We start from the raw sequence: 27571 nt of genomic DNA, 5'->3' as shown, positions 1-27571 counted from the left end.
TTCAACACAGAGCTAAAAATTTGTAATATTTGTGGGTTAGATTTTTCTATTTTGTAATATAAATTACCCATTTTATTAAAAATTTAATTATTCAAGATAAAATCCTCGAATTGACTATTAATTACCTCATTCCGTTAACTAAATTCTCACTTAGAATATAATTAAAATTTTGTTTGTTTTTTTTCCGTTAAAAAATAACAAGTTATGTCGTGGGAAAGATGTAAGCATATTCTAGCTTTTTAACACTCATCATTAGTTGTTATGTCTATACTTGATCAAACATAGAGCAAAATCTAACGGTCAATGGCTTTAAATAAATTTAGATTGATAGGAATATACATAATTTATAACTTCATATCAAACAAAAAATTCAGAAAAAAAATATACAAGTGAATAATATAAGAACAAGTCCAAACTGTTGAGATTCGTTCACTATGAATTAGGTTGTTAAACCTAAATTTATATCCCGAGGCTATCCAAGAGGGGGGTGGGGGGTGAATTGGTATTTTTAAAAAAAATTATCCCTCTTGAGTATGTTGAACCTAAAATAAACTTTAATGAATTTTTAGAAAAAGTTTTTCAACCACAATTTTTTTTGGAACAAAAAAAAATGAGGAAAATAAAAAGCAATAAAAATAAAAAACACAAGATTTATAGCGGTTCGGTCAAAACCAGACCTACATCCACTCATCGGTGGCACCATCTGAGTATTGCACAAATACCAATAGTGTCTCTTCTTTTGCTCCCACAACAAGGCGGAGAGGCCTTTACAAACAGTCTTCCCACCACTACCCGGTGCGGCAGAGAACCGTTATCCTTTTACACTATCCCCAGTGCTGGCAGAAAACCTTCATCCTTTTACACTATCCCCAGTGTGGGTAGAGAACCCTTCATCATTTTACTCTATCCCTAGTGTGGGCAGAGAACCCTTCATCCTTTTACACTATCCGTAGTGTGGGTAGAGAACCCTTTGGCTATTCACACTCTCCTAGTGTGGGCAGAGAACCCTTCGTCTGTTTACACTTTTCAAGTGTCGGCAGAGAACCAGATCTTCTTGATAGATCTCCTCATAAGTAATCTAGAAGAAAGAAAGAATAGAGTGAAGTAATACCAAATCACAATTAGAGATTCTTACCTTTAAATACAAAGCGAAGCCTTCACGCTCTAGTGGTAGGAATTCTCCTTTGAATGCTCTCTCACACTCTCTCCTTGACTCTTCTTTCAATTGGCATAAAGATCAATGAGCAAAAAGATTGGGTGGTAGTCTAAACTGGACTATATATAGGAGAGACAAGAAAAACTGTCCAAAACTGCGAATTTTTCAATTCAACACGAAATGAATCGTCCCGTACGATCGTGGATCGTCCTAGACGATTTTACTTAAAGTGTCGGAAACGATCCTTATGTATATTGGTACGAACTATGTTCGTACACGATCATCATTACACGATCATCATCCTTTACAAACTAGGTTCGTCCAGTACGATCAGTTATACCATAGGTCGATTCCCAAATAATTGCATGGAAGTAACCAATTTTGGTAAGTCGGTTCACATCATCCTGGGATGAACACGACTTCGTCCGGATGAAATTTTTACAGGGAGAAACTCGTCCTGGCATGATAATGAACTTCGTGTGAACAAAATTTTTACTGTGAAGAATTCACCCTGGGATGATTTGTATTTCGTCTGGATGAAACTTTTACAGAGAGAAATCATCCTGGCACAATTATAGATTTCGTCTGAATGAAATTTTTATAGAGCCTATTTTGTCCTGGGACAAAAATAATTTTGTCCTTGATGATCAAGACTTAGAAAAATTTCCTCCAACTCCTGTTCGTTCCATTGCTCTTACGGGGAGAAAGACTGACCTGATTGTCCCATATGAACTATGTTCATCCCGTATGATCATTAAAAATTTGTAAGATCTCCTTAAGTGTGTGTGTGTTTTTATTCACTCAATTACAATCTCTCCCTCTCAATTCAAAGAATGATTTAAAGCTTCAATTTGTGAGGAATTGTATGCTGAAATTGATTTGAAGTCTTCATAATTTGGAGGTCCATTTTACAGAAAGGTTAGTACACACAAGTGCAAAAAAATTCTTCCAAAAAATGTTAGGAAATAATTGCATATAAAACAATAATATTTGAAATCATCAAAACTATACAAGTTGAAAGAATGTAACATATGCAAATAGCAACTCTCTTAACACAAACAATAGATATTTGTTTCCCTCTTTATAGGCCGAAACCCTTACTATTGTGACTCAAGACTTGTGATTTTGAAAATAACAAGAATTACTAGATTTTTCACTACACTATTTGAATCTATTACTTATCTATTTTTCTCCGCTCATTAATATTTTAAAATCACAACTCACATGCAATCTCAATCACATAAAAATTGGGTAGATTAGGAATAAAGTTTGTATTTCTTAATATATTTATACTTTTAACCTTTCATGAGTTAAGAAAGTATTATTGTGAATCGTAAAGCTAAATAACATTGCTTAGACACACTCAAGGGAGTGAGTTGGTGAGTTAAAAAAAAAATCTATTTTTTAACTAATCAAATTGTAAAATTTATATCTTACTAGATGATCCATTTAATACAAGATGATTCATCATAAACATCAAAATAGCTAAAATTCATAATTTAGGTATTATATTAAAATTCAAAGTTTTTTCTAATCATACAGTATCGTACTGTTTGATACATGGAAATCATGCCAAAATTGATCCTGTGATTAGGAGTTTAATTATGGTTAAACTATTCAATCATATCACATAGGATGATCAAACATAATTATGTTGTATGACCCGATTCTTGCATGTTATGATAATTAAATGCTGCCTATCGTACTTGATGATTAGCTATGTGTTTCTACTAGTCATTCTAGATGAAGTTCTCAATCATTAGGGATGATCAATATAAACACTTAACCTAATTATATAGTGTTTAAAAGTGTTTTTTTGAACTAATAGTATAATATGATCTTGGATCACACTGGACGATCACAGACGCCAGATTGAAAATTAGGGATTTCTAAGAGGCTCTCTATTTAATCTTTCCCATTGTCTTTTCTAAAATATATTTTTTGTTGCTAAGTGTCTTGAAAGGGAGCAGAGAGAGGCAGTAAAGGAGTTCTTTAGGAGAAAAGAGAGTGAGAGTTTTTTATGAGAGAGAGTTTTGATGAATTCATAAGGTTAATCCAAGAAAGATTCTTCCCTATCTTATTTAAGCTTCTGCCTTAGTCCATTAGCGGCTCTAGAAGACACTCTACAGTATTAGGTCTTTGTTCTATGCTAAATCAAGGAAGGAGAAAAAGGATTTTGGGTTCTCTGCCATCTCCATGAGGGAGAAAAATGATTCCATGTCCTCTATGTTCACTAGGAGGTTGGAAAAGAGTAAGGTTCTTTGCTACATTGGCTTGGTTCAAAATATTTTGTAATAGCTTCTCCACCTTGTAGTGGAGGCAAAAGGAGAGACCATTCTTTTAGTGTAATTCCTCAAATGGAGGGTTCTGGGGAGTGGATGTAGGACATGTTAGACCAAACCACTATAAATTATGGTGTGTTTGTTCTTATTATTTTCCAAACTTTATTTTTTCTGTGATTAACTATGTAGTTAAAATTTTTTATTTTTTTATTATTATGAAATTAACTTGCTTCCACATCAATAGGTAAAAAATGATTATTTTCATATATTAAAAAACTTTATAAAAATATTTTCTTTTTGTTGAATAAATTTTTAAATTACCAATTCACACTCGCCGCTCCCCCCCCCTTCTTTTTTAGCCTTTGGTTAGTTCTTTAAGGTTTGATAACCTTTAGTAACTTTCACTTACTTGATATTTTCTTCCACAACCTAATCTCCTCTTAAAATAATGACTTATATTCTAAACTAAATGCTTAATTACTGCATTCTGTGTAATATCCCACCACCTACAATTCCCCACCTCCAACTAGCTTACTCCACCAAGTTATCATAAGTAGAGCTTCGAAGTTCCACTCTCCTATCAAGTTCTTCTTCTCTACTACCCTATTATATTCTTCTCAATCTCTTCATATTTTTTTTTCTAGTTTAGAAGAATTATCTAACATTAGCATGAGAGCTTGTTAGAGAACAATATGTCATTGATGTCAAGTTGCTGAGCAGCTCCTGCTCCATACCTGAAAAAATTTTATGAGCAATTTCAATAATTTTTTAAGACCCTATTGGAGATTTTTTTTTATTAGTTAATTTGAATAATAGTAAATTATGAAGCAATTAAGCTTATTTGATAGATATCACATGCTTAAATGAGATGCAAAAGAAAAAAATACTAAATATATACATTAATTAGCTATTTTAATTATTAAAGGCATAATGAAAGTTTGAATAGGTTGATAGACCTAGAAAATTTGTCCCAAAGCTAACCAAGAGGGGGGGGGCAAATTAGTTATTTCAAATTCTTGTGGAAATTTAGAAAACTGATTTAAGTTCTATTATAGAACAATAAATTTTTTCAAAATAATTTTTCAACCACACAAGGTAAATGTGCAGAAAATAAAAATGCAGTTAAAATAAAGACAGAATATCATAGAATTTAATAGTGGTTCGGTCTAACTAGACCTACATTCACTCATTGAAGACTCCTTCAGGTATTGCACAATAACAAAGTGACTCTTCTTTTGGTCCCACAGCAAGGTAGGGAAGCCCTTAAAATAACCTCTCTTTTACCAATCCTAGTGTGGCGGAGTATCGTTGTCCTTTCTTACCATCTTGGTGATGACAAAGATCCTGCATCCTATCTAACCCTCCTAGTGATAGTAGAGTATGAGCATCCTTTCTCAACCTCCTCGTGATGGCAGAGTACCAACATCCTTTCTCACCCTTCTAGTGTTGGTAGAGTACTAGATCTTCTCCAATGATCTTCTCTCAAAAGCGTTTAAAGAAGTAGGCTAGGTATATGAAGAACATACAAAGATATCATCACCTTTGGGCAATCTTGTGAACCCTTTATAATCTCTACTTGCAAGATCTTAAAAGTTCGTTAGTGATGTTAAGCCCTTATGAACTAGTCCTAAGGCTAACCAAAAAGGGGTGAATCGATATTTTAAAATAAATCTTAAAAAAAAACACAAACCAAGGTTCACCATAGAAATCAAAGTGTGGAAATTAAATGTGGAAATAATAAAGGAAAGAATACACCAGATTTATAGTGATTCGGTCAAACCTTGACCTACGTCCACTCCTAGGAGGCACCCTCTTGGTATTGTACTAAACTCAATGTCTCTCCTTTAGGCCCCACAGCTAGGAAGAGAAGCCCTTTCAAAATCACTTCCACCTTCCCCGGTGTGGCGGAGTAGCCAGGTCCTTTGACATCAACGAGATCTTCTTCTTCCCAGAACTTCCCTAAGATAAGCCTTGAGTTCATTGGGACTAAGGTGCAAGCTCATCGGAGCAATCGTGTGGAATCCCCCTCCACACTCTCTTGAAACCCCCTCCAAGGATCTTCTCCCTCTCCCAAACTCCACCCTTTCCTCTCTCTCCCTTTCAAGCTCTCTGTTTAGGTTCCCTCCAAAAGAACGAAGCTACAATGGCTGCCAAAAATACTTAACAAGTGTCTTGTCAAAGCTTAAATAGAAGATTTCAAAATAAGTTTATTAACAGAATTTGCTGACTTTATCATCCTAGCCTATATAAATATCGGCCTGGCCGATCAGCGTAAATTATGCTCAGTCAGCCTGGTCGGTTAGGGATGATCAAAATATTTTTGGTCATATCGTTCAATCCAATAGAATATTGTCCTGGATAATTAGTTCAAATCAGAGGAAAATCATCCTGAACATCGCCCTGAATAGAAGCTGGCCGATGTCAAATCCTATGATCGGCCCGGCCAATGTGATCATGTAAATCACCATTAATTACTTTTCTTAATTACCATATTTATTTAGAAAAAAAAATGTGCTAGATCGACCAGGCAGATCCCCAGTACGATGTCAAAAATAAGTAGATCTGGGGGCAGATTCTTTCTGATTTGAGCTATCATCATGGCCGATACAAAATTTTCCAGGACGATGTGCTTAGTGACGGCTACCTTAAAAAGGATGTCCTAATTAGGGTTTCTATTTTTAAACCGATCGTCCATGCCGATATAAATATCATCCCGGATGATGTTACCAAAAATAGTTAACTCTAAATCTGATAGAAAAAACTTCCAAGTGTGTGTGTGCAAGGTTACAAAATAAGCAAGCACCCATGGCTCAAGAAATAAAGAATAACATCAATGAGAATTACAAGTAAAATATTTTTCCTAAATCTTGAGCCAGTTCCAATTGTAGTTTGATCTTGTGGACCTGAAAAGTCAGTAGGCAAGGTAGTCATAGAGAAACAAGAGTGTTTGCTATCATCAAAATCATTATCCATGTAATCAGATTTGCAACAAATCCCTCAGCCCCAAACACTCTTACTCTCACCCTTAAGAGAAAATTTGGAGAAGTCACTTTTGGAGTCAACTGAAAGTACTCTTACATAAGAAAGACTAGAAAAACTTTCTAGAAAACTGAATATTTTAAGTTGAACGTACTTGGATCGTACAACACGATCATTCTTTGTATGTTCAAATAGTTTGAAAAAATCCTTATACGATCCTGTTCGAACTTATTTTAAACTCTGTTAGTTATATGTACTTACTAACATCGTACAATATGAACATTTCAAAATTGAACAGGTTCATCCTATACAATTATGTATGGATCCATTTTGTACTATGGTCGTCATTTGTATGGACAAAACTTTTTATAGTAAGAACTTGTTAAATCAAATTATGCTTCGTATGGTACGAACATGGAAAAACCCATTTCATTATCTGGATGTTGACTAGATGAATTATATTTTATACAGAACGAATAGTTCAAAAAACTTATCTGTTCATATGGGATGAATTGGTATGTACCCATTTCATACTTTATACATCATTTGTACAAAATCCACTATGTTTAATACAATCAGTTCAAAAAATGGTGAGTTCATTTGGGATAAACTGGTACGTATCTATTTTGTACTCTGGACATCATTTGTATGATCCCTACATTGTATAATATGAACAATAGGAAAGAAAAATTCTAAGGCAAGTTTTGATTAACTTTGTTCTGGAGGAATGTTCATGTAAAATTATCTAGTACGATTAAAGAATTATATATTATGATTAGTTTTGAAAATATTTTAGCACACTCCCTAGTGTATGTGTGCAAGGTTACCTAAATACAATCACATTCTCCCAGACTCAAGAAAAATAGAAAAAGTTCTGACTTAAATACAAGAAACCCTAATCTAATCTATCTTGAAGTCATTGGTAGTCTAGAGTATGATTTACCTAAAATGTTAGTACACACAAACAACACAAAATAAAATTTTCTAATATATGTTAGGAGAAACAGAATTCAACACAAAAATACTTTGGTATCATAAAAAATTCACATGTTATAAAAACGTAGTTTTGAAAACTAAGTTGTAATAATCTCCTCCTTTTCAATGATGACAAACCTATTATTATTTGAGTTAACACTAAAACAATTTTTCTCTTGAAGTCCTCATCAATGAGTGATCGATTTAAAAACAAGGGATTCCATTTAAAATCTAAATTACAATAACAAAAAAATTCTATAACAAACATAAACAAAAACAACTAAGCACACACAATACACATATCACAAAAATGACAAAATCCTCCCCTTTTGTCAACAACAAAAAGGAATGTACATCTTGAAAAGATATGTTACTTTGAACAAATAAAAATAGATAATGAAGAAGAAGATTTTAAACTAATTATAAATACAACTTTAATGCCTTAATGCTAAAAGGACAAAAATCAATTTTTAAATCAAAGAATCACTAAGGTAAGAAAACTCAACAAGTTTCCTTTCCTGTTCAAGATTTATTAAATATAAATAAGTATTATAGAAATGATGAAATAAAAATTAATTATTTACTAATTCAATAGTGAAGATTATTGCTGATTATATGGATTTATATGAGAGATAGAATGATAAAGGAAAGAATAGTATATCTTTTTTAATTGGCAAAAGTATGCATCTTTTCAACAGTTTGTGGCACACTTTGTACATCTTTTCAGTTTGGCTAATTTTTTATCTCTTTTCACTTTGGCGTACAATGCGCATCTTTCAAGTTTGGCACACTTTATGCATCTTTTTATTTTTCTGGTCATTCCAATATCAAAAAATGTTAACACAAATTCCCATAACTAACAAAAATAAACACATTGAAGAAGAAATAAAATAAGAATAAGATATCTATTTTACAACAATTATAGCTAAGTAATTCGTGTCTCTAAGAACATAAAATTGACCTTCTAATTTACATCGAGTCAAACTTAATTAAAAATTTTAAGAGATTAAATTTTGTAATGAAATTAGTTTGTATAACAAAGTAATTCAAAACTCCATCCTAGGGATCAACTACAAATGATTTATCACTAAAAACATAAACATTTCAAGAAGAGTAATTTCAAGAAACATCAAAACATCATTCCATCATGCTATTCAATATACATATCACCAATACAACATGCTAGAAACTAAAACAATCACAACATAATGAAATACAAGAAATCACAAGAAAACTCTCAACAACAAGTATAAGAACTCAATAGCAAGTACAACATGAAAGAATAACTAGAATCCTAATGGGCCTTGGGTTCTAGTTTATTTCCGACCAATCAAAATCTTCCTTAGTTATTTTATCATGCTAATTAAAGACATAAGAGGTAATCCTTATGTGATCTTGGTTCATCTTCATGTTTGCAAGAAAAGTCTAGAAAGTTTCTTGATGGTGGGCATAGATCAAGGTGAGAATAAAAAAGAAAATTGGGTTGAGGAAAAGGTGGCATAACAGAGAAGTTTATGTCACTTTGAATGAGAAGTCGAGAAGGTGTAATTTTGGTTGCAACGTATTAACCAAATGATTTCCAATTTTTCTTAGAAAATAAGTTCTTGTCTTTAACAGAGTGAGATTACAAGCCCTTGGAAGTACGAGGATGTTTGCTACTATTGTCCATTCTTAATGCTTGGACTTAAGAGGTTTGTGATCGAATGAGATGTGACGGAAAACTCATCCACCACCTTTCAATTTAAAGAAAAATAACCTATCATATAGTACAAAATTTTGATTGAATAGTATACAAATTTTATCGTATATATTATTTTGAAATGATAAGGGATGAAAAATATTTTGCAAATATGTATAGAAACGACCAAAAGTAAAATAGCATTTTGTAACATGCCATTCCCGTGGTAGCATTTCCTACAGGCTATTTGACCAAATGATCGCACATATAAATAATTATTTTTCTAGAATGATCAGAATGATAAAGATTATTTTATGATGGTCAGGTTCATCCATATGAGAAACTGACAGCACGATCATACAAATGAAATAAAATTTTATACGTATAATCTATGATCAGTTAATAACTTTTTGGAAAATTGTCCCCAATCATATAGATGAAAGAACATATATCGTATAGATGATGATGAAATCAAACAACATTAAATGAAATAAAACTCAGTTTTTATGCACAACTCAAAAAAATACTATATAGATGCTACAGAACTCATACAATATAAAAAATTTCATACAGTACAAAGAGAACATTGAAAACATGACATGATAAATAGAAAATCTTTTCAAAAACTAATCACTCAAGATCCAATGAAATTTAACCACGAGAAATAAAACTATTTAGTCAATAATGATAAAAGAAAAACAAATACAAATAATGAAATAAACCAAACCCTTACAAATAAAGAAATAGTAACTAACATATAGAGAAAATAAATAAACACATCAATACATTACAAGTCAAATTTGTAAAAAACCAATTTTAAGCATTAATATAAATGACACCTAATTTTGTTCTTAAAGTACTAAATGTTTAAAAAGCCAATGATTTTGTGAAAATGTCTGCAAGTTGATTCTCAGTAACAACATGATGTAATTCAATTTCTCCTTTAACCACATGATCTCTAATTAAGTGATGTCTTATATCAATATGATTGGTTCATGAATATTGAATAGGATTCTTTACAGTGCAAATACACTTGTATTATCATAGAAAATAGGAATAGTGCCACTTAAAAATCATAAGTATATCAATTTTTATTTTAACCAAAGAACCTGTGCCACATAACCAATTAAGGCAATGTATTATGCTTCAACAGTAAAAAGGGTCTATTTTCTGCTAGAACTTGAAACAGAAAAGTTTCCTATAAATTGACAAGTTCCAGAAGTTCTTTTTTGATCAATCCTACATCTTGCGAAATTCAAATCAGAATATTCATTTATTTTAAAAGAAGAGATGTGCTTAGGATACAAAAACTTTAAGTTTTGAGTTCCTAAAAAATATCCCAGAATTCACTTAGCAGCAGTAAAATCTGATTCCTTATGATAGAAATGAAATCTAGAACACAAATAAACATTGAGTATGATATCTGGTATGCTTGCAATCAACTAAAGAAATGATCTAATTATTCTTCTAAATTTCTTTTAATCAATAGATTTTCCCTTAAAGCCCTTTTCTAATAGCACTGAAGAACTCAATGGTATACTCACTTGTTTAGCATTATCTATTTATATTTCTTGAGGATATCCTTATTATACTTTAACTTGAAAAGAATAGTTCTTTCCTCATTTACCTTTATGTTAAACCAAGAAAATAACTTAACTCTCCCATCAAATTTATTTCAAATTTACTACTCGTTATTTTTGAAAAAACAACTCAAAGATTTTTACTAGTAGATCCAAATAAGATATCATCAATATATATTTGAATAATGAATATGCCATCTCCTATCCTTTTTAAGAAGAGAGTGGTGTCCACACTTCCTTCAACAAATTATCTTTCTAATAGGAAAGTTATTAACCTCTCATACTAAAACCTTGGTGCCTATTTTAGTCCATATAATGCTTTCTCAATTTAAACACATAATTTAGGAATTTTAAATTTTAAAACATGGAGGTTGCTCAACATAAACATCATTTTGTATCTCCCCATTAAGGAAGGCACTCTTAAAATCCATTTGATATAATTTAAAACCATTAAAATAAGCCAAGGCTAGTAAAACACTTATTACTTCGAGTTTGACTACAAGGGCAGAAGTTTCTTCAATATATTTGATTATACCCGTTGGCTTTAAATTTTGCCTTATTTCTAATAACAACACCTGAATCATTTATTTTATTTTTGAATACCCACTTTTTTCCAATAACACTTTCATCCTTAGGCCTTTCAATTAATTCCCAAATTTCATTTCTAACAAATTAAATCAATTATTCCTGCATGGAAAAAATCTAAAATGATCCAAAAGGTTTGATTTATATTAGTGGGTTCAATCATTAATATAAAGGAAAAATGGATCACTTCTTTGATAAGTCCATGCCTAGTTCTAACACCCTCACTAGGTGGTATTGTCTCCCAGTGTCACAGTCTTGTGGTATTGTCTCCCAGTTTAATGTTTGATCCAAAAATTATTCTTGTTGCCAATCATACCTTTTTCTATTACTTTCCATGTGGTATTCTCCCAGTGTCACATTGCCTTCATTCCTGGGTTCTAGTGATATGAATTATATTGTCTCCAGTCATATTCTTTGAAAATCCACTATCCATGTACCAAATTCTATCACAATGTCTTATTAGAGAACATTTATATAAAATGATCAAACATTAAACTTGACAACCCAAACAAATTTGGATTTTCCATTTGAAAATAATATTCTAGATGCATGCTTGATATGATGTGATTTATGCATCTTTTGTCTCCATAGTAGAATTGTTTTACTATAAATTGTACAAGTGTGAGAGATATGATTAATCATTCCACACGAAAAATATTTAACTCAATGAAAAGGATTTATCAATCTACCCGAGTTATACTATCTTTCCTAGGTTTTGAAATTTTAAGCTTGTGGTGAGGATTAAAAAATTGTTTAAGTATTGAGGGCATCCTATTTTCCTCATAAGCTTTAAGTTTCTATTTAAGATTTGAGTTAGCACTTTCTAAAATAACATTGTCAACTCTTACCTCAAGTTGTCTTTTGATTGTTTCTTCTATTAACAACATACATTCATTTTAGAGATTAGTATAAGATGGTATTAATAATTAATGTTTCTTGTTCAAATCATCAAATTCATCCAATAATTTCATGTGGTTGATATCAATTGATATGTGATTATTTCTACAGACTTCATGCTATTTTTGTAAAATTGAATACTCAATGTTCAACTTAGCATGTAGCTTTTTAAGTTTCTTATATGTAGTATGGAATTTCTTAGAAACATCAAATAACTTATTATAAGATAAATCACATACTTCTTCTTGATCTGTTATATCAAGTTGTCAGCCATTAAGCACAAGTTTATGACTTCCTCCTCAACTTTTGTTTCTAAGGAATTTGATGATCAGTTCTCCCAAAAAGCTCTCTGCAGTCTCTTCTTAACCTTCCTTACCTTGGTTTTCTTATCAACCTTCTCCTTACTAGGATTAGCTTCAAAATTCAAGTAATTAGAATTAGTATGTCTAGGATTCTTACATGCATAGTAAATTACATCGTTAGAAGCTTTTGTATTTTTGTAAAACTTACCCTTATTCCACAATTGATCTCTCCATTGCTATCTTCTATGGAAACTTTTGAATTGCATCATCATGAGTGTAACATAATCTTCATCCTTAGGCAGTAACGGATCACCTTTTGATTCATCCACTTTTAACGACATATTTTTTGCCATTTACTTTTCACCTACATCAATCTATCTTCGTGTCCCTCTTTGCTCGTAAGTAATTAGTGATCCAAGAAGATTCTCAATAGAATAAATATTTAAGAATTTTGATTTAGTTATAATAGTTATATTTGCATCAAAAGTAGTAGGTAAATAATGAATTTTTTTTTTAACTTTTTAAGAATTTCTTAATTCGCTATCTAAAGCATGTAATGAGATAACTATTTGTGTGAAACAATTATACATGTCAGTGATTGATTCATTTAGCTTCATGTGTAAAAGTTTGTAGTTGTGTAATAGAATATTCAATCTAGATTATTTCACCTTATTAGTTCCTTCAAATGTTATGCAAAGCCTATCCCAAGTTTCTTTTCTAGTTTTACAGGTTGAAACACACATATAGACTTTAGATTTAAGTGCATAAAAAAAATATTTGATATTTAGCATTTGATTGAGCTAGTTCTTTTCCTCTACTTTCCAATATATAAATGGTGTTTCAGTAATAATTCCATCTACAAGTCTTGTTAGTCTAGTGTATCCTTCATGTACTAAAATCTACATGTGATAGTCAAGCAATATAAAAAAAGTAGACATGCAGGTTTTCTAAAAGTTGAAAGGAATGTTATCAAGCAGTGGTGGTCTAGTGATTGAAAATCCTTCAAGGTTGTTATGGTTTCAGAAAGTAGCCATAATCAATTTCAAGAAGTTAATTAAACCTTAATTTTTGAAATAGTCTCTAATACCACTTGAAAGTTCAAATAGTTTTTTAGACCTAGTAGATTTATCCCATGGCTAACCAAGAGGGGGAGGACTGAATTGGTTATTATAAATTTTCTTGGCAATTTAAAAAATAGATTTAAGTTTTTTTACAAAACGATAAATTTTTCAAAATAAAATTTCAACCACATAAGGTAAATGTATAGAGAAAAATGCAATAAAAATAAAGATTAAAGAATACAAAATTTTATAGTGGTTCGGTCCAACTAGACCAACGTCCACTCCCTGAAGACTCCTTTAGGCATTATACTATACCAAAGTTACTCTCCATTTATTCTCATAGCAAGGCAGAGAAGCTCTTACAATAACATATCTTCCACCAACCCCAATGAGGCAGAGTATCATCATCATTTCTCACCCTCCTGGTGAAAGCAGAGAACTGGCATCCTTTCTTACCCTCTTGGTGATGGCAGAGTACCGACATCCTTTCTCACCCTCATAGTGATGGCAGAGTACCAATGTCCTTTCTCACCCTCCTGCTGATTGTAGAGTATCTAATATTCTCCAAAGATCTTCTCTTAAGAGTCTTTAAAGAAGTAACATAGAGATTTGAAGAAGAAACAAAGAGATCCTGACATATGGCCAACCTTATGAACCCATAACAATTTGCACTTCTAAGATCCTTAACTCCCAAACACTCCCACACACTCTCTCATGAGAAAATTCATACAAGTCCCTTTGAGAGTCAATATAAAGTACTTTTATATATGAAAGACAAGAAAAACTATCCATAAAATGAAAATTTCCAGTTGAACGTACTTGGATTATAAAGTATGATCATTCTTCATATGTATGAATATTATGAAAAATTCTTGTATAATCCTATACAAACTGATTTTGTATTCTATTAGTCATATGTATGAACTGACATCATATATTATGAATAATTGAAAATTGAACAGGTTCATCTGATATGATTTCGTACTAATCTATTTCATACTCTTGTCATCATCTATATAAATCCAACTTAGTAAAGTATAAACTTGTTAAATCAATTCATGCTTCATATGGTACGAACATGGACAAACCCATTTTGTACTATGCACGTGATTTGTATGAAATGTATTTTGTATAGTACAAACAGTTCATAAAATTTACCATTTTGTATGGGACGAACTAGTACACACCCATTTAGTACTCCAGATGTCATTTGTATGAACTCCAATACAAACAATACGATCAGTTAAAAAAATTGTGAGTTTGTTTGGGATGAACTGGTATGAATTCATTTTGTACTATGGATGTCGTATATTTGAATCCAACTTTAAATATTACAAACAGTACAAAAGAAAATTTCTAAGCATGATTCGATTAACTTTACTCTGGAGAAACATTCAAGTCAAATAATCAATACAATTCGCGAATTGTATAGTATTATTAGTTTTTTTTAAAACATTAACTCACTCCCTCAATGAGTTTGTGTGTGCATGGTTACCTAATTACAATCAAACTCTCTTAAACTCAAGAAAAATAGAAAAAGTATAGACTTCAATTATATGAAACCCCAATCTAATTTGTCTTGAATTCTTCGACAATCTGAATTATGATTTCCCTGAAATGTTAATACACAAATACAACATAAACAAAAATTTTCCAATACATGTTAGGAGAAATAGAAATCAACACAATAATAATACTAAGGAATCATAAAATAATCACATGGTATAAAAGTGTAGTTTCAAAAACTAAGTTGTAATACATAAGCCCTTACAAACTCAATGTGGTCCACCAGAACATCATGTGCTAATCCCAATTACCTATGGACAAGCCTAACCATATGGAACTCCTCCATCAGGACAAAGCTCATGTTGACTGCATCCATCGTCGGGCTTCCAACTCCACCGCTCGCCTCAACCCTATTAGCAGTTCTATTCTTACAAGAGTTAGTAAGCATCGATCATTGTCTTGGTATGGAAAATTATATTGTCAACATATGCCTAAGCACCCCTAACAAATCCTTATCATTTCGGTTCAACACTCGTAGCAATGCCATTTAGCCCCAATGTGTCTTTCGTGTTAACTGATTTAACCAAAAAAAACCATTTTATGACCCAAACCAATTCTCTACCTTCCCCAACATCTCATGAAACTATAACTATTATACCATGATCAATTAATTTGGTTTTTCTTCTATCTCCACCTATCTATATTATGGAGAATATGGAGATGATTTTTACACTAATGACTCCCTCATTCAAGACACCTTGACTTTCTCCTCCTATACTATACAAAACTTCTACTATGGCTTTAGATATAACTAAAGCTAGATTTTTGGACAAGTAGATTAGTTATTAAGCTTTGGTCGGGAGGGTGCTATTTCAATTATTTTCCATACAGCTCAATTATATGATAAGATATTCTCATATTATTAACCTTTAGGGTCTAGCGCAATTGGATATCTTGAACTAGGTAGCTCTATCCCTAGTGTGAAGTATACACTTATGCTAACCAACCGAAACCTGCATCCTACTACTTCCTCAAGCTCATTGTCTTTTTTATTGGGGGTACAAGGCTCATGCTTTCAACTTGTATTCATAGGCCCTCGAACCCTATTAGACTCTGTTATAGTGATTAACCACCTACCACCCACTACCTATTATACCCTCTACAACATTTTTTGAAAAGAAATGCCAATTATCTAACATCGTCGCCACTGTCAAATATTGACACATGGTAGGATCTTCTTGACACTAAGAGGTGGTGGTGCTAGAGATTGTGTTGATATATGATGAATAAATGATGTCTAACTTAGATGTCACGACGATAGTTTACATGGCAAATAATTCTAAAGTGTGCTTATCCTTCGTTGAAAATAATGATCAAAGTGAGGTTGTCATCATTGATAATATGCAACAATGCAGGTCTAATATAGTCTACGATGTGGGGGAACTTGGGACTCATTATTATAGCTAGTGATGGATCGATCGAGTTGATTAAGTTAGACGCAATTTGTTAATGTAGCTAGATTGAATGGGTTTTTGATGTTGATTATAAAATTGGGCCGTGTAAGATAATAAATATAGTCATGAAAAATAGATTTTAGTTGTATCCAAATTTTATAAAATAATTAAATATCAATTGAATGAAAATTTATATGAGTTTATGAAAACCTTTAAGATGTACTTAATTTCTTTATAATTAAAGGGAATGATGACATGAATTGTTGGAGGGTAGAATTTTTCATTATTAGAGGTTTGCAAAATGGGTAGAATTGTTCATTATCTGAAGTCTTTGAATCTTTCCTTTATGTACTTAGATGTTTGAAAATATTTGAGAGTTTATATTAGGAAGGAGTTGCATCAATATGAATTAAAAGAAAATTTAGTTGGGCCTGAAAACATCAAGTATAGATATTTATTCAATTAACTATATTTCTAAAAAATATTTATAGAACACTAGAAGGTTTGCACAATGAAACATATTCAATGTATAGAGTTATAATCGATATTCTATTTGATATTTTAGGACATTTCAAATATGTATTTTTTGTTTTTATTCTTTCATTTTAGGCTTTAAAGTTGTATATTGCCCAAAGCTAACCCTAACATTTCTTAAAGCTAGATGATATGGCACTTTACTTGAAGTTGTGGCCAAAGTTTCTAACATATATATTAACTCAATAACATTTACAAATGATTCATAACTAATAAATCATGGTTGTAATTTATATTTAGATTAAATTAATCAACAATCTTGATAGAAAAAATTGTTTTATTTCATGTTGACATAATCATATAATCCATGCCTTATGTATAAAATTTCTAACTGATCATCATGGATCTTATACTTTTTTTACTTTATAGTAAACATCAAAACAAAATTTGAAACTAATATCTATTATGGAAAGTTCTTGGGAAATTCCCTTTAAGTTATTAAGTAAAATGTTTAAGATTATGTGGATAAAAATATTTAGCAATGTATATGTAGATCATCATTTATTAAGTGTGATATGTATATTGGAAATCAGAGCATTAGAATGTTCCAAAATCACATGCTGACATGCAAATCAAGTAAAGTTAGATATTTGAGGAGTTACAAAACCTGGGAGAGCAGTTACATTCATAGAAATCTATCAACATAAAAAAAGGAGAAAGACGGTTATTGTATATTATGTGTTTGTAAATTTTATGTTGAGTTTTTATTATGTAAGAACTAGATGTTTGTCATAGAAGTATTTGAACATTTGCTTTTAATTTAACGTGTAATTAAATCAGCTTTAATATTCTTGTGCAACCTTGATATGTGATTTTAGAAATGTTGAAATTAATTATTTTGATTGATTGTTATTGTAGAAAAGTTATGTTGTAAAATAAGTGAGGCAAGATTTTTTTTAGTTGTGCTATAGGCTTTTGATGGATTCTCGGTGAAAAAACCATAGAAAAGGACCATACATTGAGTTAGTCATCTATTTCTAGTGATCATTATCTACATGATTTACCTGCAAAATTCACAAAGCAGATGCCGCTAGAATTTCTGGCGGTAGGTTCCATCCAAAACTTTTTGGTGGGTCATAAAAAATTTGAACAAATATTACTAGCAAAATTATGATGGATAGCTATGTTGCCAATTCTAGACGAAAAATTAGCCATAATAACAAGAAGAATATTAGTAGGTAACTCAGCTCAAAATGCGACATTTTACTTGGAATAAGCAATCTCCCATATAGCTATTTTTTCTGGTGAATTTAGTTTTTTTTTTTGTGGTAAAGGGCCACCAAAAATAGGAATTTTTCCTATAGTGAAAATTTATTTATTTTGAATGAATCTACATATAAATTTCAACATATGAGACTATCATCATCTACTATAAGAAATTTTGACACTTTGACTACAAGGGAAAGAACCAACATCAAGAGACTACTTGACAACTCCAATCATGTAAATCAAAACAACAAAGGGATTAAGATAACCCTCCTCATTCTCCTTAGTATTCTAAGCATCAACATCAACCTTTTAATTACACCCGTTGAATACATTCATAGAAATATTTTCATCAAAATCCACAAAATCAACAACTCAGATGATTAAAGATGTTAAGAACTCGAGTAATAAAGGTTAATCTACATAATATATTTTTAATCATTTTGATTGACATTCATTAGAAAACTATTCATCTTAATGAAAAAATTGAACACAAGATTCCGCACAGATATCTGAGCATGCACTTCCATGACCAGTTTGACAATATCCACCATCAAGATGGAGGGAATCATAAAAGCTAGGAATGAAGTTAAAAGTGTTGTGTAAACTATTATGAGATAAGAACTTTTTTTATAATTTCTCTAGTTTTTGAACAAACATGAAAAGATACTTAAATTATATTTGATGTTAATGAATTTGAAGTAATATGCTACACATATTAAGATCCTCACATCATTTTAGATAGAATAGAGGTTTTTCAAACTTAAAATTTAATTATTTTAATTGAAGAATATAATTATGTGGACATAATAACCCTCCTTGTAAATCTTTATATGTCTTGAAAAGACATGTGGTAAGCTTCATTGTCATCGGTATAATATAGATAATTTTGAAGGACAATCAACATTAACTCTCATCAAGTGATCTCCATATTGAAGAAAATTATATCTCTTTTTCATTTAAAGTTTAAACTCTCTCTATTATGAGGTATATGAGAAATAATAGGAAATAAATCATTAGCTTTCTCCTATTACTTTCAAGAGCTCTAATGAACTAATCAAATCACTTTTGATGGCACAAATAATAACTAATCCTTGATTGGTTTACTCTAGGAAGTTGAGGAAATTCATAAGGTTTTTTTAAAAGATTAATCTATCATTCATGGCTCTTTGACCAATTAACCTCTTATTATCTTCAAACAGCATAAATGGAACCACCTAACCCAATTAATTATATAAAATGATAACATGCTAAAAATATCACACCAATAATTCATTTATGGGTATATATAATGTCAGTCATGAATGCATTTAAAACCCTAAACTTGTCCCACACATTAGATGGATTGTAAATCACTACACTCTATAATGTGACTTTCATAATATTCTCATTTAGTTCCATCCGCTACACGAAGTAATGTAGCCACCTTGTGGAAGATAGTAAACATGCTAATCTTATAGGAATTTATAGAGCAATTCATATTTTAATTAGTTGTGGTATCTTTTTCTTTTTTTTTTTGAAAAAATAAAGCTATCATTTTCAATTTTATTAGAAGTTCTTTTTGCCAAAGAAAATAAGTGTTACATGTTAACATTTAGGTATTATATATATATATATATATATATATATTTGTAGAGACACAATAAAATTTCTTAATTATAATTATTATTTTGTCTTATCTCTATTTTTAAAAGCCTATAAGATGGCCCATTATTATATATCCCCTAATAGGGCATTATGATAGGCAAAAATGTCTCTATTGAAAATCTCTAGAAAATGGACGCTTGGAGAGTATAAAGATTGGCAAAGGTTTTTTATCTTTTATTTTTAATTATAGAGTTGATCATCTAAGTTTATCAAAGATAAGAACATTATACTTTCAAGCATAGAAATTTAAAAATAAAAGTATCCCAAAAATTAAATTAATATAGGTTCGTGTTAAAGAAATAGGGTAAATAATACTATATTTTGAAAAGAAAACAATTTAAAAAAATAATATTAAGATTAATATAGAATCCCGAAAATGATAAAATGTGTATAGAATCCTGAAAATGATAAAATGTGTATTATATATAAGACAAATAGCTCCCCTCCGCAAGAATGCAAATGCAAAACTTGATTTTATGTGTTTTGTTACTTAAACATTTTTAAATTTTTGCACTAAAAAACAAGTTCTATAATTTGCTTTTTTATTTCTGTTTAAACGTTTAATACCAATACTTGCTAAACATTCCTTAGGTTTTTTTTACTATGTTCTGGATCAATAAAGTTTGGTGCCTTAAAATTTTTCTTAAGGTATTATTTTTGGACAATTGTCACATTTTATTTTACTATAATTTTACTACTTTAGAGAGTGTCTTCATAGATGGTTTGGCCATATAAACTATCAGCCTTCTGATGACCTGGGTAGATAATAGATTTATTAGATTTAGCCTATGTTAAAAAGGTAGAGGTAGACCTAAAATGACTTGATTATAAAGTATTATAAATTACATTTTTTATTAGATTTAAATGATACTATTAATCTTAACATAATGCAATGAAGAAAAAGTATTCATGTAGCTTACCACATCGATCGTTGCTCCTGTTTCCCAAGCAATTTCGAGGCAATTTAGGGTTCCTATTCGGATCTCTTCTTTCTTCGCTTCTCCGGCTTCCTGGTTCGGATTTCTGCTTCTTCTTCTTGATTTTTGGCTTGGCTTTTGTTCCGTTGTGCCTTTCATTTGAGTTTTTCTTGTGGTTTTCCTTTGGGAGATGATGTCGTCATCTTTCCCCCTGAATGCTTGTTCTTGTTCTTTTTTAAGGATGTGGTTTTAGGATTTTCCTCAACTACACCTAAGCTTCATTTTGTGCCCTCATCTTTTAAAGGATGTTTGGTGCTTTTGTTTGATGACACTGTTGGGTCACAACTAGCTGCTACGTTTGCCCTAACCCTTATTGGTAAATTTTTGCTGTGTGGCCCGAATCTGGATGTGATTTCAAAATTTTTAATGAGCTTGAAATTGACAGGAGCTTTTCATGTCGGTTTGTTGGATCTGAAACATATTTTGATTCAATTGATGAATGATCTTGATTACAGTCGTATGTTTGCTTGGAGGTCTTACTATATACAAGGGTGTCAAATGTGTATACTCAAGTGGACAGCTAACTTTGATGTTAGGAAAGAATCACCCATAGCTCCATTTTGGCTTTAATTTCCTAATTTGAATTCAACTCGCAAATTATTTTTGGCATTTCTTTAATCCTTGGAAGACCCTTACAAACTGATCAGGCAACTGCTTCTATAACTCGTTCCATCCATAGCTAAGGTTCTTGTGGAACTTGATGTTTCGAAAGAAGCACCCGGGTGAGGAGTGATTAAGTTCTGAGCTTAATGTGTATTTTCAAAAAGTGGAGTTTGAGAAATTACAAATTTTTTGTTTGTATTGTAAAATGCATGGACATGGTTTTAAAGAATATTTTAGTCTACATCCCCATCTTTGAAAATAAAAATCTATTTCCAAACAATCTCAACCTGAAGATGGTAATGAAATTTTTGCAATCTTTAGAGATGGAAGGAAGTAATGCTAAGTCTGATGATGATCCATTGAATGTGGTTGATTTTTTTGGAAATACTTAGAGCTACCCGCCCCCTCCATCGGATATGGCCTTTTTGGAGAATCCTCCTACCGGTCAACCTGAACATACTACTACATTTCTCCCGTCAAATAGTGGTGTTGATATTGTGGTTAATCTTGGGTTTAATGATTCTTATTCTCTAAATAACACTACTTCTTCTTTACCAATTTTAAATTCTAGTTTGAATACTAATAGATACGTTAATTTTGATGAAGTTAGCTGCTCTGTTTTCAATCAGGAAAACCTTGTTGTTAATGGTCGTGAAGAAGTTTTGAAGGAAGGTGAGCTTCCACAATTGGGTAAGGGCAAGGATATTAACTGTAACTCACCTTCTTCTTCTAATTTTTATTCTGATGCTTTTACTGATTATGAGGATTTACAAATTTCTTCGAAATGAATTGCTAAATATGGCAATGATTTATGCTTTGTGAAAGCTCAAGGTAAACGTGGAAGGAAAGTAAAAACCTTGAATTACAATCGTGTAGAAATACCCCTTCACAATCTACTTGTTAAGTTTTGTTTTTATGTTTAAATCCATTATTTGGAATGTTATGGGGTATTAGGTGTGCTTCATCTCATTTGCGGGTTAAGAATCTTTGTTGTATTCATGATATTTCTAATTTAGTTTTACTTAAACCACTTGTTAATGTCTCTAATTTATTAACTACTGCTAAATTTCTTGGTTTTAATAATGCTACGACTAATTGTGCTAATAAGAATTGGGTTTTTTGGAAAGATCATGTTAAAATTGATGTTTTTGGTAATTTCATTCAAGTTTTGCATTGTAATATTAAAGTTTCTAATGTTTAGTGTTGTGCTTCTTTCCTTTATGTGGCTTCCTCTCGTGGTATTAGAAAAATTCCTTAGAAGTAATTAACTGATTTTCATAGCATGTGCTGTAGCATGAGGTTGGTTGGATGTGATTTTAACACCATCTCTAATCCCTCTAAGCGATCTGGGGGTTATACTTCCAATTTTCATTCTATGGATAATTTTAATAATATTATTATGGATTGCAATCTTATTGAAATTTGTTTTTCTGGTAACCCGTTCACTTGGAATAGAGGTTGATTATGGCAAAGGTTGGATCTCATTTTATTTAATGATCAATGGATTAATTCTCTTAGTACCTTTTCTATTGAGCATCTTAGTCATACTCTTTCTGATCACTTCCCTTTACTGCTAGCTCTTAATATTAGACAGGTTAATGCTTTTTCCTCGATTCTATTTTCATAATATGTGGCTTCAACATGATTCCTTTTTTTAGTGTTGTTCAAGGAAATTAGAAAGGTGATTTGCATCCTGATAATTCTATTATGGGTATGAATAGGCTTTGGTTTAAATTGGAAAGACTCAAGCAGCTTTTAAATTTGTGGAACCATAATATTTTTAAAAATAATTTTACTAATATTTTATGTGCTGAAGAGATGGTCAATTCTATTGAAATGGATTGTCAAAGCTCTCTTTCTAATGCCAATTTTGTTTCCCTTAGAGAGGCTAAGGCTAATCTGTTTAAACTTCATGCCCAAGAAGAACTTATTGGAAACAAAAGGCTGTTGCTAAGCATATTTAAGAAGGGATAGTAATTCCAAATACTTTCAAGCCTTGGTTAATAGGAAACATGCTTTGAACTTGATTCATAAAATTACTCGTGATGATGGTATTATGATTGAGGAGGATGAAGAAATTGCCATTTCGGCGGTTAACCATTTTCAAAATAGGCTCAATAAGGTGGTCAATACTGGTAACATCACTAACCCTAATATTATCCCCTCTCTCATTTCTGTTGAGGATAATGAGCGCCTTATTGGGATTCCTACCATTGAATAAGTAATAAATATTGTTTTTGATATGAATATTAATTCCGTGGCTGGCCCTGATTGTTTTACCACTAAATTTTTTCAAAATTCATGGAATATTATTAAAGATGATCATGTTTTAGTTGTGGCTTTAGATTTTTTTGCTAGTAATTCTATGCCCAAATTTTTTTCTTCCACTTCTATTGTGCTTATTCCTAAGATGAATAATGCTAGTAATTGGAATAACTTTAGACGTATTAGCTTGTGTACTTTTTTTAATAAATTGCTTTCCAAAATTATTATGTCCCATTTGACTAATGTTCTTCCTAAGATTATTTCTTTGTTTCAAATGGGTTTTGTTAAAGGGCGCTCCATTTCTGACAATATTTTGCTGGCTCAAGAATTTTGTCATGATTTGGACGTCAAGGTTACAGGTGGTAATTCTATTATCAAGTTGGTTATTTCTAAAGCTTATGATAATATTAGTTGGCAATTCATCTATAAGATATTGCATTTATTTTGCTTTAATTAATCTTTTATTGATCTCATTAGAAATTGCATTGAAGGTTTTTTTTCTCTTTGGTTATTAATGGTAAGATCCGTGGTTTCCTTAAATCATCACATGGTTTAAGGCAAGGTGATCCTATGTCCCCTGCTCTATTTATTATTTATATTGATTATCATTCTAGATGCAATGCTATAATGTTTGAAAATCAACCCAATTTGTTTTTTCGCACTAGGGGTGGCTTTCCTATATCTCATCCATGATTTGCCGATGAATTTATCATTTTTATGATTGCTTCTCATAATAATATTATGAAAGTGATGGAGTTTTTCACTATTTCCATTCTGTTAGTGTTTATCTTTAGACAATCATAAATGCCCTTTCCTGGTTCCTAATAATATGAAGGCTGATCATATCTCGGCTATTAAAAATCAAATTGGTTTCATTCATGGTCATTTACCTATTAAATATCTTGGAATACCGTTATATTAAGGTACAAAGAGATCATTTTTATTTGATGAATTAATTACTTCTATTCATAATAAATTGCAATCTTGGGATTCTAGCTGTTTGAGCTTTTAGGGTAGACTTACGCTTATTAGAAGTGTGCTCTCTTCATTCCCTGTCTACTCTTTTCAAAACATTCATCCAACTAATCTGGTGTGTAAAATAATTGACATTATCCTTAACAAGTTTTTTTTTGAAAATGAGTTGGTAGTTAAAATAAGATTTTTTGGGCTTCTTGGGACAAATGTTGTGGGGTGCGTGAAGAAGGTGGTCTTGGTTGTAAAAGTACGATTGGTTTGGCCTTTGCTTTCTCTTACAAGCTTTGCTTTACATTCCATTCTAATCTATCTTTGTAGGCTAAATTTATGCCTTCTAAGTATTATATGGGGAAGCATCCCTCTATGTGTGCTTTAAAAATCGGTGATTCCAAAGTTTGGAAGAGAATGTGTAAGGTCAAGTGGGAAGTGGAGCCTCGTCTTTCTTGGGGTCTTGGAGGTGGTAGCATCTTCTTTTGGCAAGATCAATGGTTAAATTCTTGCTCTATTGACATTCTTATTAATTCTACTTCTAATTCTGCGGTTAAGGTTAGTAATTTTATTAATGATAACTGTTGGGATTATGAGCTTATGTTCTCCCTGAATGTATTATTCAGAAGATTATTATTCTGGGAGCACTGTGTTCTTTGTTTTGGACTCTTAGGTGTTTGTGTTTTGTTGGTCCACATGAGATGGGTGTGCATTCTAGGCCTGTGTTATCTGGTGAGATTGGCTTCTCGGCTGGGTAATGTTATCTAGTTTTCTCTACTCTGTTGGAGTTAGGAAAGTTGGTATTTACATGTTTTACATTCTTGCAACTTGTATAGTTTTGATGATTCCAAATATTATTATTTTATGTGTTGTTATCTCCTAACAGTTTTTGGAAGATTTGTTTTTGCTCTTGTGTGTACTAATATTTCAGGAAAATCGAACCTCAGACTACGAAGACTCAAATCAAATTCAACATGAAATACTTTGTAAATTTGAAGCTTGTACTTTTTATTTAAATTAAATTTGAGAGGGAGTGATTGTAATTGAGTGAATAAATTCACACACACTAAAGGAGATCTTAAAAAGTTTTGTGCTGATCGTACGGGACAAACATTGTTCGTACGGGACGGTCAGATCAGTTATCTCCTTGTAAGAGTAATGGAACAGACATGAACTGAACTGGAAAATTTTTTCTAAGTCCTGATCATCCAGGATGAAACATTTTAATCTTAGGACGAATTGCTCTCTATAAAAATTTCGTCCAGACGAAGTCCAATTCATCCCAGGATGATGGGAACCAACTATGGTAGTTTCTGGCAACGTTCTGTAATTTTCGGAACCGACCTTTTATATAACTGTTTGTATTGGATGAAATTTTTCATCCAAGGATGAACCTATTTCGTCCTAGGATGAAACTAGTTCATACTGATGCACAAATGGTTCGTACGGGACAATTTTTTACACAGTTTGTCTGTACTAACTCAGGTTCGTACGGGACGGTCCACTGCGCAGAAAAACTTGAAATTAGTAGTTTTTTGGAATGTTTTTCATTTCCTTTCTATATAAGGAGTCCTAGAAACTATTACAAGTTCCTTTTGAGTTGTTTTCTCTTGAGAGGGATCATTGAGTGTGAGTGTTTGGGAGAGATTGTAAGAGTGAAGAGTGAGAGATCAAGTGAGGGGTTTGTGAGGGATTCACAAGGTTACTTGAAGAAGAAGATCTCCATGTTTCTGCCCATCTCCTCTGAAGGCTCTCAAGTGAAGTTCAACAACATCGATCCGGTTCTCTTCCGACACTTGGAGAGTGTAAAAGGACAATAAAGTGTATCTTTGACAGTCATTGTGTCTTCGTTCTTTTGGAGAAAACTAGAATAGAGAACTTGAAAGGGAGAGAGAAAAGGGTGGAGTTTGAGAGGGAGAAGATACATGAAGGTGATTTCAAGGGAGTGTGGAGGGGATATTCACATGGTTGCTCCGGCAAACTTGAACCTCAGTACCATCGGATTCTAGGGTCTTCTTGAGGGAAGTTTTGGCTAGAATAAGATCTCTTTGGTGTCAAAGAACCTGGCTACTCCGCCGCACCGGGGAAGGTGAAAGTGATTTTGTACAGGCTACTCCGCCTTACTGTGGGGGAAAAAGGAGAGTCACTTTGTGGTATTAGTGCAATACTCGGAGGGTGCCTCCGGGGAGTGGACGTAGGTCAAGGTTTGACCGAACCACTATAAATCTGGTGTGTTCTTTCTTATTTTTCTTACGCATTTAATTTCATTGCAAGTTGTTTACTCTGGTTGAAAGTTTATTTTTTAAACTTTAAATTTAACTTGCATTAATAATTAAAAAAGTTTTCTAAAAATCCAAGAGTATAAGTATAATTTTTAAATCTTCAATTCACCCCCCTCTTGGTTAGCCTTGGGACATTCACTTAGGCTTAACATCCTAATTCATATTGAACAAGCTTCAACGCAGGTTTCCCAAAAAAGCATCCTCCTAAGGTTAATTTCATCCCAAGTGAGCCCAAGAACCCTCTTCATTATGGAACTAATGCTCATGCTAAAATTGAATAGAAGATATTAATGTTTAATGAGGTGAAAGCCAGAATGATTGAATGGTTAGGAATTGAGAACTAACCTACAAGGTAGGTATAACACCCCTGGTAAAGATCTATTGGTTTTGTTGTCTCAAATGAATGTTCTTTAGGGATGTTAATCCCTTAAGAACTAGCCCGAGGCTAACCGAGAGGGGTAGAGGGGGTTGAATTGGTATTTTAAAAATTTTCTTAAGCAAAACACAAATAAAAATCAAACCAATATCTTCATAAAAAAATTAATTTGTAGAAAAAGAAAGGCGGAATGTAGTAAGAAAAGAATACAGAGAATTTATAGTGGTTCGGTAAACTCGACCTACGTTCACTCCCCGGAGGCG

At 31.8% G+C, this 27571-nt stretch overlaps 1 protein-coding gene across 1 annotated transcript in view; it reads left to right on the top strand.

Annotated features, from left to right (window-relative positions):
- The first annotated feature begins 21838 nt into the window (after nucleotides 1-21838).
- Nucleotides 21839-27571, top strand: part of LOC110101819 (aspartyl protease family protein At5g10770-like) — a 63327-nt gene continuing 57594 nt past the window's right edge. Inside the window, exon 1 of the mRNA XM_020829883.1 lies at nucleotides 21839-22094. Within this exon, the coding sequence (XP_020685542.1) occupies nucleotides 21839-22094 (256 nt within the window). The remainder of the gene's footprint in view (nucleotides 22095-27571) is intronic.

The sequence above is a fragment of the Dendrobium catenatum genome, unplaced genomic scaffold, assembly GCF_001605985.2.
Source record: "Dendrobium catenatum unplaced genomic scaffold, ASM160598v2 fragScaff_scaffold_1056, whole genome shotgun sequence".
NCBI lineage: Eukaryota > Viridiplantae > Streptophyta > Magnoliopsida > Asparagales > Orchidaceae > Dendrobium > Dendrobium catenatum.
This window is presented reverse-complemented; position numbering and strand designations above follow the sequence as displayed.